Source organism: Caretta caretta, chromosome 10 (genome assembly GCF_965140235.1).
Source record: "Caretta caretta isolate rCarCar2 chromosome 10, rCarCar1.hap1, whole genome shotgun sequence".
In the NCBI taxonomy this organism is placed as follows: Eukaryota; Metazoa; Chordata; order Testudines; family Cheloniidae; genus Caretta; species Caretta caretta.
The window spans coordinates 84,807,460-84,820,632 of record NC_134215.1 but is presented as its reverse complement, the minus strand read 5'-3'; the positions used below and the strand labels follow the sequence as shown (position 1 = coordinate 84,820,632).

The 13,173-nt window shown below is 61.3% G+C and overlaps 2 protein-coding genes across 3 annotated transcripts in view; both read right to left on the bottom strand.

Moving 5' to 3' along the window:
- The window catches only part of PRC1 (protein regulator of cytokinesis 1), a 25,364-nt gene extending 16,614 nt beyond the window's left edge, over positions 1–8,750 (bottom strand). The window contains exons 1-2 of one of the 2 annotated variants that reach the window (XM_048866000.2): positions 8,745–8,750; positions 231–251 (exon numbers count right to left, since the gene is read on the bottom strand). In XM_048866000.2, the coding sequence (XP_048721957.1) occupies positions 231–241 (11 nt within the window). In that variant the 5' untranslated portion in view covers positions 242–251; positions 8,745–8,750. Of the gene's footprint in view, positions 1–230; positions 378–8,744 lie in introns of those variants that run through there. The other variant, XM_048866001.2, reaches the window with a different exon arrangement.
- On the bottom strand, positions 2,399–13,173 carry VPS33B (VPS33B late endosome and lysosome associated; the record flags this gene model as incomplete). Its single annotated transcript, XM_075133279.1, is given in 21 exon segments — positions 2,399–3,366; positions 3,953–4,069; positions 4,143–4,218; positions 4,650–4,751; positions 5,520–5,593; positions 6,006–6,138; positions 6,682–6,728; positions 6,821–6,875; positions 6,944–7,008; positions 7,430–7,504; positions 7,755–7,845; positions 8,039–8,125; positions 8,613–8,686; positions 9,380–9,457; positions 9,671–9,767; positions 10,298–10,402; positions 10,801–10,895; positions 11,278–11,323; positions 11,978–12,045; positions 12,486–12,535; positions 13,112–13,173. Coding segments are annotated over 21 exon segments (1,677 nt in total), but the record flags the coding sequence as incomplete, so codon positions are not given.

Below are 13,173 nucleotides of genomic sequence, written 5' to 3'. Positions count from 1 at the left end.
GGCCCCAGTCTCTCCCATCGCGCCCAAGGGGGCCGAGTCCCCGAGGGCTCCCGCAGGGCTGGGCCCGGGCGCTCGCGGCGGGCCGGGTCACTCGGCTCGGGGCCCCGCCACGGCCGGGGCAGGCGGAGCCCGCGTCCCCGCTCGCGGGGCCGGCCCTGGGCGGCGGGGCGAGACCCCGGCCCCGAGCGGCCCCGGACCGGACCCGACCGGACCCCGCCCCGCCCCCTCACCTCTTCCTCATGGCGGCGGCGCTCCCGGCCCCTCGCTCCGCTCCGCGCCCTCCGCCGCGAGCCGCCCGCCGACTCCGGCCGTCCTGATTCAAACTCCCCTCCCTGGCCAGCGCATTGGCTGCCGGGCTGCCCTACGTCACGGCAAGCCCCGCCTACAACCGCCGCCGGCGAACCGCGTCCCTCGCCCCGCCCCGCGGCGATCCCAACCAATAACCAGGAAGCTCCCCAGCGCCGTCAGCCAATGAAGAGGCAGTGACGAAGCGAGGCCGGACCCCCGCAGCGAGGAGGCGGGCCTGCGGCACGCTGGAAGCCTTCCGCGCAACGTGATCACGTGGCCGTCCAGCCCCGCCCCTCCCAGGCACGCGGTGCGGGATCTCTCGTTGCCCCGCCCCCGTCAGGCACACGACACCCCGGCACGCGGCGGAGGCAGCGCCCCGCCCCCACCTCTACGACTGCGGGGCCTCGCTCGCCCCCCCCGCCCACGGCCCATCCCCCGCCTGCACCGCACTGGGGAGGGGGCGCTGGGCTGGGGGGCTCGGAGGGGGCTCAGGCCAGGGATGAGGAGTTGGGGGTGAAGGAGGGGGCTCTGGGCTGGGGCTGAGGGGTAGGGCCAGGGATGAGGGGTTTGGGGTGGAGGAGGGGGCTCAGGCCAGGCGGTTTGGGGTGGAGGAGGGGGCTCAGGCCAGGGATGAGGAGTTGGGGGCTCTGGGCTGGGGAGTTTACAGGGGGCTCAGGGGTAGGGGGTGCAGGAGGGGGCTCAGGTCGGGGGGTTTGGAATGGGGGAGGGGGCTCAGGCCAGGGATGAGGAGTTGGGGGTGGAGGAGGGGGCTCTGGGCTGGGGCGTTTATAGGGGGCTCAGGTCGGGGGGTTTGGAATGGGGGAGGGGGCTCAGGCCAGGGATGAGGAGTTGGGGGTGAAGGAGGGGGCTCTGGGCTGGGGCTGAGGGGTAGGGCCAGGGATGAGGGGTTGGGGGTGCAGGAGAGGGCTCTGGGCTGGGGCTGAGGGGTAGGGCCAGGGATGAGGAGTTGGGGGTGGAGGAGGGAGCTCTGGGCTGGGGAGTTTACAGGGGGCTCAGGTCGGGGGGTTTGGAATGGGGGAAGGGGCTCAGGCCAGGGATGAGGGGTTCGGGGTGCAGGAGGGGGCTCTGGGCTGGGGTTGAGGAGTAGGGCCAGGGATGAGGGGTTGGGGGTGCAGGAGAGGGCTCTGGGCTGGGGCTGGAAGGAGCTCAGGCCTGGGGAAGGGGCGGGTGGGAACAGGTTCTGGAAGGGAACTCAGGGCTGGGGTGCAGGTGGTGGGTCTGGGAAGGAGTTAGAGCGCAGGAGGGAATTCCGACCCGGGGTGGGGCTCCGGCTGGGCGACACTGACCTCAGGCAGCTCCCGAGCAGTAGGGCTAAGGCAGACACCCTGGCTCTGCTCTCAGAAGCAGCTGCGGCGCGAGCACTGGGGGCAGGGGCAGCATAGGGAGCTTCCTTGATCGCCCCTGGCCACTTCCAGGAGCTGCATACAGCCAGGGGAGGCAAAGAGCCTGCCTTAGCCCCGCTCCACCACCAACCGGACTTTTAACAGCCAGATCAACACCAGGGTCCCTTTTCAACTGGTCGAAAACCAGAGAGCTGGCAACCCTACTACACAGCCAGGACTGCCCCGCACCTTAGGGCCAGCTCGGCCCCTGTCTGCCATCTGCCCATAGCACACACACACACCCTCCCCCGCCCACCAGCACTCCGAGGCCTGGAGCAGCAGGGCTGGGGTGATCCCCTCAAGGCTAAACGCAGGTTTAACAGCCCTCCCTCCACTCCCCCACTCTAAGTTAACTCTCCCTCTAGCTTCTCCCCTACTCACTGCGGCAGTAAGTCCACCCACTCTCCAGCTGGGAATCATAGCAAGGGAAGGGAGCTGGAGTGGTCACCTAGTCCAGTCCCTGCACTCATGGTAGGGCTAAGCATTATGTAGCCCATTCTGACTGGAACTGCAGAGAATTCCAGCTGGGGGACCTTCCAACAGCTGCTTCAAAGGCTCCATGCAAGAGGATACCAGACCTTCTTAGAAATATACACAAGGGGCAGTAAGCAGCCCCAGGGATAAGAACCACAGCCCATTAGAGACCAGAGACACTGGGACTAGCCTGTTCCCACTTCCCTGCCCTGTGGTTAGATAAAGACAAGTGCTAAAGGCTGACCAAGTATATTTTATATGGTACAGATCAATGTACCACTATTACACATTTCTGCCAGTGCAATCCTACGCTATTCAAATCCCAGCCCCAACTCCACCCACACCCCTCTGCTGCTGCACCTCCAGTCTACCCCACAGTACCCCTGCTGGTCCACTCCCTTCCCCCTGCTTGGTCCATCAATCCAGACTAGAGCGGGTTGTGTTTGGTGCCAGAACAGGTAGGCTGTTCTGTGAAGTGAATGAACATAGCACTCAAAATTCAGGTAACAATGCAATTAATTTTTCACTGGAGTAGAAGCCAGCTCCCCCCTGCCTAGTTAACTTATCCAGGTGAACAGGCCTCAGAGCAGTGGAAGAAAGTAGTGCAGCTAACAGCCTGGAATGGCCCTATGGCTTCACCCGTGGCCCCAAGTACTGACATCTGTCCAAGGACGAGAAGGCAGCCAAGGGTGGGAGCCAGGGCACAAAACCCAAAAGGCCAGTGAGATCCCTTAACAAGCCACTGTCCCGATGGTGGAAGCACCAATACACCAAGCCCAGGGACTTGCCTGGACAGTGGGCCCAGGGGCTTGAAGCATGACAGAGACTCAAACACCCTGGGTCTAGGATTGGAGAAACAACAGCTTCTTCCCTCCTCTAGCCTCCCCAGAGACACGTCCCCCCACCCACTGAAGGTCTCTTCATCCATTTAAACCCCAATCTGCAGCCTTCGGGAAGCCCAAGGAGAGGCTCATGGCAGGATGGGCTCCGTGTCTGCCCTGCTCCGGCTGCTGATGTGTAACGCTTCAGTAGCACATGTGCAGCGCCTGGGCAGTCTCCACTGTGGAGCGTGATCCTGACTGGCACAAGCTGCTCTGCCAGGGCCGCAGCTCACCCTTGCCTCACACCTTCGCCTCTAACATGGCGTCCATCAGCCGGGCGCTGCTTGCGATGGCTGTCGTCAGGAATATAAACTTGTATCCTGAGAAATCCAAAGAGATGAAAGGAAAATGGAGGAGACCGAAGGGCAGAGAGAAGTGGGGCTGCCAGGCTGCAGCTGAACCCCTGCTAGCGTCTGGCACTGTCACCACTCAACAGAAGCAGCATCGCTATGCCAAGTACGGGGGAGACGCTCAGAGTGCTGCTGTGAGCGGGGTGGGGGAACGGGGTGTTAACTCCTCCAGGCAGGGAGACGCTGGGGCACCCAGAGCAGGCATCTGCCCAGGCCAAAGGCATGTGATGGGTCCTTCCCTAACAATTGTGCGTGGCCCCACTTGCACCGTAAGAGAGGTCTGTACCCCTCTGCACATGGACACAAGGCAGGAAGACTGGGGGGATGGTCCAAGGCTTTAACCTCCCCACTTTACCATGTCACAGCCTGAGAATTAGCCTCTGTGGCAGCAGCAGGTCTGGTTTCAGTAGCCAATGGCACAGTGCTAACTCACTGAGTCTGTGCCCAGGGGTTATACTCTGGGTCTCTTTCAGAGAGGGAGATGGGCAGTTTCTGGCTGCCCAATTCTTCGTCCCCAGCAGTGGAGGAGACAGTAACCCAGTGTCCTGGCTGGTACCTTTCTCCTTCCCCAGGAATCGGAGAGCAGAGATCTCAGAAAAGGTGCAGCCTCCCAGGAAGACTGCTAGGATGACACGCTGCACCTCCCAGGCAGGATTCTCCTCCGTGACCGGCTCTGGAAGGAGCAGAGGATGAAGTGGAACAGCTCCCCAAGTCCCCCCCGCAGCGATCCCAGGAGCAGGTATTACCTGTAGGAGCAAACTCATTGCCATTCAGCAGGCGCACCACCTCCTCCAGGCCCAGCCAGCCCTTGCGCTCCAGCACCTGAAAGGAGATGTGTAGGGGACAGTCTGCCAAGGGCAGGGGAAGCAGAAGAGCACCATGTGGCAATGGGAGCGACTTAGGCCCAGAGCAGAGTAAGAGATCAGCTGCCAACCCAGGGGAGGAATAAAGGGCACAGGACGAGCAGGCAGGCACTCCGGTGCCTCACCTCTCCAGGAGCAGGTTGGAGACATTTCTAGCCCAGCCAGGGGGCCGTAGTCCCAAGCAGAGGCAGGCACCTGTGGCCTACCCAGCAGGGGGATCTGCGGGGCAGCACAGCCAGACCCACAAGGGCACCACAGAGCAGGAGACGCACAAACCTGACTGCTCCCAAGGAAGATGGAACCCCATGTGACAAGTGACAGGAGCTCCCTGCGCCCCACAGCATGGGCAGCTCTTGTCCCCCGGGGTGGGGTGCGCACAGCTAGACTCACCTGTTCAATGATCTTGCAGCTCAGGGGGACGTAGGCCCCACTGAAGACATAGGCCATGTCTCGGGGCACCTTCAGGTTGTATTCACCATCAACACGGGGGATCTGCAGAGACAGGCACGTTACACCCCCCAACAGTGAGTGAGCTATCGGTGTCCTCTGGGAGCAGAGGCTCTGGTCTGGACCACCCATGGGTGCACCCTTTGGAGTGCACAAATACATGAGACACTGACCTGGCTGCTCTGGGCAGGACAGTCCCCAGCCAGCTAGCGAAGATCCAGTGCCAAGCAGGCGAGCCTCGCACTGTTGTCAATGCAGCAAACTTGGGCCCTGGCAGCCAGCCGGAAGGTGCGAGTTCCACTGCCAGGGACCACCAGGACACGCCTCTCTGCTGCTCTCAGCCACTGACGGGGCACGGGACGAGCAAAAGCCCCTAACCACACAGGCCCTTTCCAGACTACAACTGCAGCCTGGAATTCTCTCCAGAAGCCTATGGGAAGCCAGGCCAGCTCCTGGAGTGCAGGCACAGTGTGTTCACACTGACCCACTCCGCTATACAGGGACGTGACCCCAAACACTGCACATGGCATCACATTGCCTGGATTGGCGGGGGTGGGGGTGGGGGGGGGCAGGTCCACGGCAGGGAGGAAAGGCCACAGCCTCCCTTAACCCTGGAAGGGACCGAGCCACCATTGCTACCCAGACCCCAAGGGTAACTCTCTCTGGCTCCCCTGCTGCCCTGCACAGGGATGGCCACAGCCAGGGCCAGAAGAGGGCAGCCAAGGACATCTAGAGCCAGCGATGTTACACACCCCATCCTAGCAACAGTGCTGTGGGGGGGCAGCCTAGCCAGCAGCTCCGGAGGGGACCTACCAAGCCCAGCTTCTTGCTTAAGCCTCGGAAATTGCTCTTCCTGGCCAGAGAATTAAAAGCGTCCGTGAGTTTCCCTGGAAAACAAGGCAAAGAAGTGGTTTTGAGCCAAGAGCCCCAGGATCCCCCACCAGCTCACCTGGCCTCAGTAGATTCTCTCTGGCTGGCAAGAGCTGGCGTGAGGTGTGCCCACAGGGATCGCTGCTACGGGGCAGAAGATACAGGGAGCGAGTTTTATTTCCCCTGGGGCTGAGGGGTGACCTGCTCAAACCTGCAGGGTCTCTCCACTCTCCCCACCCAGCCTCCCACTCCAGAGCAGAGCCAGCTCCCTCCCTGCCCAGCCTGAGCTGGGAGAGGCTAGAGCATAACCCGGGTAGACATAGTGAGCACTCCTCTGCAGCTCTGGGAGCGGAGAGCACGGGTAAGTGCCCCAAGATCCTCCCGCAGCTAAGAGGAAGGCAGGGCTCGGCACTCAGAACTGCCCCATACCTGCTGCTCGGTCGGTCACCAGCTTGCTGACTTTGCTCTCCACAGCGGTCAGGGTCTCCCCTGGGGCCTGCTCCGTCAGCAGCCCGATGCGCTTGAGGTTATGAAAGGTCAGCAGGTGCTCAGGCCCGTAACTCTGGGTGGCAAGGGGAGATGGGGGGGTCAGGCCAGAACTCTGGCACCCAGGCTGGGTGGGCACAGGACAGAACCCCAGCCTGGAGAATGGAGCAGTCTGCCAGACCAGCGCACAGTGCCCTGGGGCAGGTAGGCACAGGACAGAACCCCAGCCTGGAGAATGGAGCAGTCTGCCAGACCAGCGCACAGTGCCCCGGGGCGGGTGGGCACTCAGGTGTCCTGGAGAGGGGGTCGGGCCCGCTGCAGCCTGAGGTGATGGCACAGCAAGGGACAGCGTGAACACAACATGCAAACAAGCACCCCGTGAGGAGCATGGAGCTGGTTGTCAGACCTGGGACAAAGTGGCCCAGTACCCACACCCCAACAGCCTCCCCGGCTCTTGGGCCCAGGGGCCAGGCCAGAGCTTTCCAGCAACACAGGAGAGGAGAGCATGCAGAAGCGAATGTTGGCACGTTCCAGCCCCTCCCCCCAGTACCACCTTCCCCACCACGCAGGCGCTCCCCCCCACACACACACGCTCCCCTGTCCCGTCCCCCCCACTCACCTGGAGGTACTGGGTTTTCAGGGAGCGATAATCCTTAGGGATCAGCCCTGTGGGGGTTTAACACACAGGGAGAGCTGAGTGAAAAGCCCCATAACCACATCCCCCCACTGCTGCCCCCCTTCTCCAGCGAGAAGCTCACCATTTTCTGTGACCGACAGGAGGCACATTAAGCGCAGACTCTCGCTGGGGGAGACCTGCACAGAAATTGGGAAGGGTGAGCGAGTGGCCAGCCCAGCCCATCCCCGCCCGGCGCAGGACTCACCTGCCGGTCAATGTGCTCTTCTATGTAGCTGGTGCTCTCGCGGATGTCAAACCCCTCCAGGAGAGCTAAGGGGGGAAGGGAAACAGTCACCTGCACCCTCAGAGCGAGCCCTAGGCCTGGGGATTGCCAGCCTCCTGGGATGGTGGGAGGAAGAGCCTGGAAATCAGGACCATTCCGAGCTCTGTCCCCACTGCCCAGTGACCGCCTGCTCCACTCTGCCAGCTCTGGGAGGTGCATGGTGCTGCTCAGCTCCAGAGGGCAATGCCTGGTGTTCCTCACTAAGCCCCTTGGGGAAAGGGAGCACCCTGCATGCCCTGCCCCCAGGCTGGAGAAGCACGTTTAACACTTCAGGTCCCACCAGCCCCAGAGCACAAGCACCCATCATCTCTGACAGTGGCCGTCTGGAGTGCTGGTGGCCAGGGAGGGGAAGGGCAACCAGCCACAGGTGGTGGTGGAGCCCAGGCTGTGCTGGCAGGTGACACTCACAGTGCTCAGTCTTTAGCAGCTCCTGGAAATCCTGCTTGGTTTTCTTCTTCATGATGGACTCGCAGGCGCCAATATCTGCAAGCCCCAGACAGAAGAAATCAGTGAGGGGTCTCTGCACAAGACCCCTGGGGCCACGTACTCTCCATGCAGCCTGGGCCCGCATAGCCGGGGACGGGGCTGCCAGAGGGCATAGAGGGAGATGCCCTCACAGGCCAGCAGCCTCTAGCCTGGCTGGGGTAATGTGCAGCACTTGCCAGCCCGCCCTGGCATTAGGGCAGATGTCCTCAGACACCCTCCATTTCCCCCACCACCCACAGGTACCTACGCAGGCTCAGCAGGCGGTGCTCCTGCTTTAACCCCTTCAGCTCCTGGGAGACAAAGTTCTTCATTTGCTTAATGTCCATCCCGCGACGTCGCTGCAGGAGGAGAGTGTGTCTGAGCACTGGGCTGAAGGGAAGGCTCCTCCCCACCCCCAACAGGGTGAGGGAGAGCCAGGGTGGGGAGCAAAGGGCCCAGCCCAGGATGCGTGAACCCCTCGGCAGCTGATGGGGCTGCCCCGGGGCAGGGTGCCCCTCAGGGCCATGCCCAGGACGACCCTGTCACACTCACGTCATACTGCGTCTGCAGGTTCCGCGCCTTCTGGCTCAGGAAGCCGAAGACGTTGGAGAAGTGCTCATTCCGGATCTCGCTGAACACCTGCACCAGAACAGCCACAATGGGGTCAGCCGCCTGGCCAGGGCCTGGCATGGGATTCCCAGGAGAGAGCCCCCATGCCAGGCACAGACACGCCAGTAGCCAAGCATTCAGAGAGCACAGAGAGGGTGCATTGGCTAAGGGGGGGGAGAGGGGGGCGCACCAGGCTGCCCCTACAGCCAGGAGGGCAGTCAAAAAACCCCCAGCGACTGGGCTTCCGAAGGCCACAGGCTGGGGCTCCACATGGGCATCCAGAACGGATCGGCCCCCACGGGGCGGATGCCAGGATGCTGGGGACTGCGGTTCTACAGGGCAAAGGAGCTGGTATCAAAGCCCCATTTCTACCATCTCTGGAGTGGGCTCTGCCTCCCCACCATACCACGATCAATCCAACTACCCCCGCTGCTACTCTGCCCACCAGGCTGGCACTCGCCAGGTTAGCAGGGCCCCAGTAGGCGGGGCGCAAGCTGGGCAGATCAGCTGGGCTCACCTTGTCCTGGGCATTGAGCAGCACTTTGAAGCTCCTGTCAGAGGAGGTGACGTCTGGCCCAAAGTCCACGCTCCCTGCCGAGAGCAGCGGGAACAGTTACAGTGCCCAGTCCACTGCCCCGTGCTCTGCCCTGCGGCGCTCCCAGTGCCCCGGGACGGGCTGTTCCATTAACCACCCACACAGCCAGCAGGATGCAGCCTGGGCTATCAGCCACACTCAGCAACCCCAGAGCTGGGTGCTCTCTGCGCTCCGAGGGGAATCTACACAGCTACTGCCTGGGGATGGGGTCCTTGGCGCCTGTGCTGTGCCCACCCCGTAGTGCTGGCTTACGCCTCCCACAGAGGCATCTGTGACAGTCCCACTGGAGACAGGGCACCAGCAAGGTGGGTCACTGGTCTGACATGCGCCATGCGTCCTGCCACTTCGCATGGAGCATCCTGTCTGTACCAAGAGAGGACACAGGCAGCGAGCAAAGCTGCCAAAGGAACTGCCCCAGAGCACGACACCGCTCATGTGCCAACCCCCACGCCCCTGTCAAAGGACTTGGGAGGCCATCTGCAACGGCCAACATTAGGTAGCTCTCCCCCCCCCCCCCCCCCATCCCAGCCTCCCTGGCCCCCTTCTACATGTTGGGGAGCTGCTGAGGAGGATGGACTGGGACAGAGATCTGTAGGTGCTCTCCTCTCCCTGCAATCACACCCCCACGCCCCAGGCAGGGCCCCCTTGCCCAGCCCCGCTCACATTTCTGTCAGCCACCCACAACTTACCACATTTAATACGAAACGTATCATCCACCAGGCCCTCATACACCACCTGGGAGCAGAGCGCTGTGACGTAATCCACATCTGCAACGAGAAGCACAGGGGCACATGCTGGACCCCTCCGCCAGTGCTGGCTGCCCCCAGCTCACTACCTCAAGCCCAAGAACAAGCCCCTCAGCAGTTCCTAGAAAGAACCCACTGCCCCTCCCCGCAAAGCCAGCCCCTAGAGACCCCCAGGCCCCTGCCAGTCACCGGCCCACAGCAGCAGCCCACGCCTGTGACCAGACCACCCCCTACCTCTATCCATGAGGAAGACATGGCTGATCTCAGGCCTCCTGGCTTGGCTGTCACCCTCGCTCTCCTCCACCAGCTCTCGCCACACCTCATAGACCATCTGGGAGAGAGGAGAGGCAGCATGTTAGTGCCCATATATGTCAGCCCTACCATGGGAGCCAGCCGGCCCCAGGGCCAGGGTCCCCACACGCTACAGGAGCTGGGAGCAGATCAGCAAGCCCCCGCCACCCGAGAACAGGCCAGGACAGCCTGCCAGCAAGAACGAAAGCTGCGAGCCCTGGGGCCAGGAGCAGGTGGCTGGGTCCCCCTCAATCACGTCAGCAGACCAATTCCCCCTCACTCCTCCCTTGATAGGGGGCAGGCGTTTCCCTGGCCCCCCTCCATGTGACGCTCCCTGCTGGACACACTTATAACAACCAGCAGTCACTCCGCGGGGGTAAGCCCCTATTTCACTGGCCCCACCTGGAAACTCACAGGTGGGATGTTTGTATGCCTGCCCCCCATATTCGTACAAGTCCCCACATCCCTGAAGGGATTCAAATGAAAGGGCTCCCACTTCCAGCAACCAGCCCTGTCCCCAGAGCAGGGGACCCCACCAGGCCAAGCCTCCCAATCGTGCAGCTCTCTTACCTTGGCACACCTGCCAATCCCATATGTGTGAGTGAAAGGCCCAAAGAGGGAGTTCAGCAACTGCAGAGCTCGAGCGACCGTGCTGATCCAGCGCTGATCCCCTTCCTGCAGGACCCACAAGAGCAACAGTCAGCAAACACTCACTCCCCAGGAGCCCCCGGCCGGGGCAGGCTGGGCCCCCAGGAGTCCTCCGCAGTATCTAAACAGGGACATGGACCTTGCCCAGGGTGCAGTCTCAAGGCTCTCAGGTCTCCAAGGTGCTGACAGAGGCACCGGAATCTGTTCAGCCCAGTGGACACCTGCCAGCATCTCCCAAACCAGCACAGCACTGGCAGTCTGCAGAGGCCAGCCCACCAGACTGGGGGTGGGGCAGCAGGTGAGGGGCATGGGGGAGGGGAGGGGTGTGCACAGCTTTGAAAGTCCTGCCCCCACCCTGGCTCGCTCTCCCGATGGCTTTGCTGTGATGCTGCAGGGATGATTTCCCAGGGAACTGTGCCACTGACCAGGAAGTAGTCCCGGAAGAACTCAGGCAGCTCCATGCTGAGGAGGTCATCATCCAGGGGGAGCAGGTAGAAGGCCCACTCATCACAGGTCACATCTGAGGTAGGGACAGAAGAGAGCAGAGACAATGTAGTCCCAGGACCTGCTGTAGAGATGGCCCGAGGGCTTGAACACACAGGCCCTGCCAGCCACACTGCCCCTTCCCATCCTTCTCCACATAGGCCCAGCCTCTCCCCCATCAATGGTGGGGTCTATGTACCCCACCCCTGTGTCTCCATCGGGGGATGGTCAGAAGCTCTGTAATTTGGATTCCCTTCTCCACGCCCCGGGCCAAGACAGCACATGGATGCCTATTCCATAGGGGACAAGCCCTTGTGTTCTACTGTCTGAGCTTCCCCAAAAAGCTGGATCTAGGCAATGGGCTGAACGACGTCCCCTTGAGGTCCCACAGTGCCTGTCACATCACCTTCCCCACTCACCACCATAGATTCCCTCCTCCTCCAGCACCAGCTCACAGGTGTAAAACTGCAAGAGAGGAAGAGGCTGGTTAGTGCCCAGGCAGCTCCCGCATCGTGGTCAATGGGGTGTGACCAAGGGTTCCATGGCAGTGCATCGGGCTGGCCCTCTTAGCCGCTCCTTTCCAAACATGGCAACATTTGGTTTTGGTGTCAAACTTCTGGACAGGAAACTGGGAACTGGTTATTCTGACTCTGTGGGGAAGGGAAAGCTGGGTGGGCAGGATAGTGGGGGCGGGAGGGAACTGGATATGTGGCAGGCATGAAGAAGGAAGGAAAGGTCGCATGTGGGAGATGTGGAGGGGGTTGGACACAGGCCAGGTGTGAAGAATGGTGAAGGTTGGGTGAGCAGGGGGTGAGGGAATGGGGAGGGGGGTTGGACACAGGCCAGGTGTGAAGGAAGGGGGGGTTGGACACAGGCCAGGTGTGAAGGAAGGGGGGGTTGGACACAGGCCAGGTGTGAAGGAAGGGGGGGTTGGACACAGGCCAGGTGTGAAGGAAGGGGGGGAAGGCTGGGTGGGCAGGAGAGCAGGGGCCTGAGGTTACTGCAGTTCCTCTGGGTTCAAGGCTCTGTCAGGATTAGTAAATTAGCCCCAGTTCCCAACCACTCCCAGAAGAGGAAGCTTGGGCTGGTGCCTAGCATGGAAAGGACAGCCACACTGACCTTCTGGGGGCTGAAGATAATCTTGTACTTCCGGCTCCTCCCTGTCGCCTTGTCAGCATTGACAATATCTACAGACACAAGACTCTGGTTAACTAGAGCCACTAAAAAACCCTAAGGTTAAACCAGTGCAAGGTCTCTTGTGTAGACAAGCCTGAGGCCCTGTGATCTCACAGGGCACGTGACACACCAGCCGGACAAGACAGCAGACTTCCGGGTGTGCACTCAGCCTCTGGCCCTGAGATCCAAGTCACCCTATCCCCAGATGCTAGCACTCACCTCTTGGAATTGCCCAGCACCAGCTAACCAGAACACCAACTTCACCCCCACACAACGATTACCCAGAGCCTGACGATCCAGGACAGTAACCATCCCCCTCACACAATCGCCAATATCCCCGGCACCAGACAGTGGAGTCTGCTAGCCAGTCCTACCCAGAAGCCAACCCATACTACTTGCCCTATATAAGTAACCACTGATATCTGCATTGCAAGCAACAGTTCCCACTCACCAGCAACATACTTCATGTTTGTGATCCGTGGCCGGACTAAGAAGCACAACCTGGAGCGAGGAAGACAGAGACTCACCAACTGGGAGGTGGGGAGGGACACAAGACATGCACAGGAAATAGGACCCGACGCTTCTGGAGCCTTCCCCTCCTCCCACCCATGAATGCCATGCTGGGACCCTCCCTGGTAAGCCAGACACACATAGTGAAAGCAGGCGCAGTGAGGCAGGCAGCTTACTGAGCTGAAAGTAGGAGATGGGAACACAGCCCCCTAGACTAGCTGCCTGAGCTCTGCTTGTCACATCACCAAACCCCCAAATATATCCCTGCTCCCAAGTCCCACAGCAGCCTCTCGGCACTCACTTCCCTGCAGTGCTGACAGCCAGCACCAAGCCCACACCCTTGAGCTCACTCAGAGTCATGGCCCAGGCTGAAAGGGCACAGAGAAGAGGCTGCTGGGAGAGGGCATGAGCCTGACACAGCACTGCTGAGAGGCAGACCCCTGGGCAGAGGGCAGGGCAACTTGCAGCGTCTCTGGTCAAGCCTGGGGAGGAGCAGAGTACAGCTGCAGCTGGGCAGGCTCCAGGAGTGACCCACACAGAGCCACGGGGGTCAGGTAAGAGACTCACTGGTCACTAGTGCTAACGATGGGTTTGTTCTCCACTTTGTACAGCTTGTCCACTTCATGCTG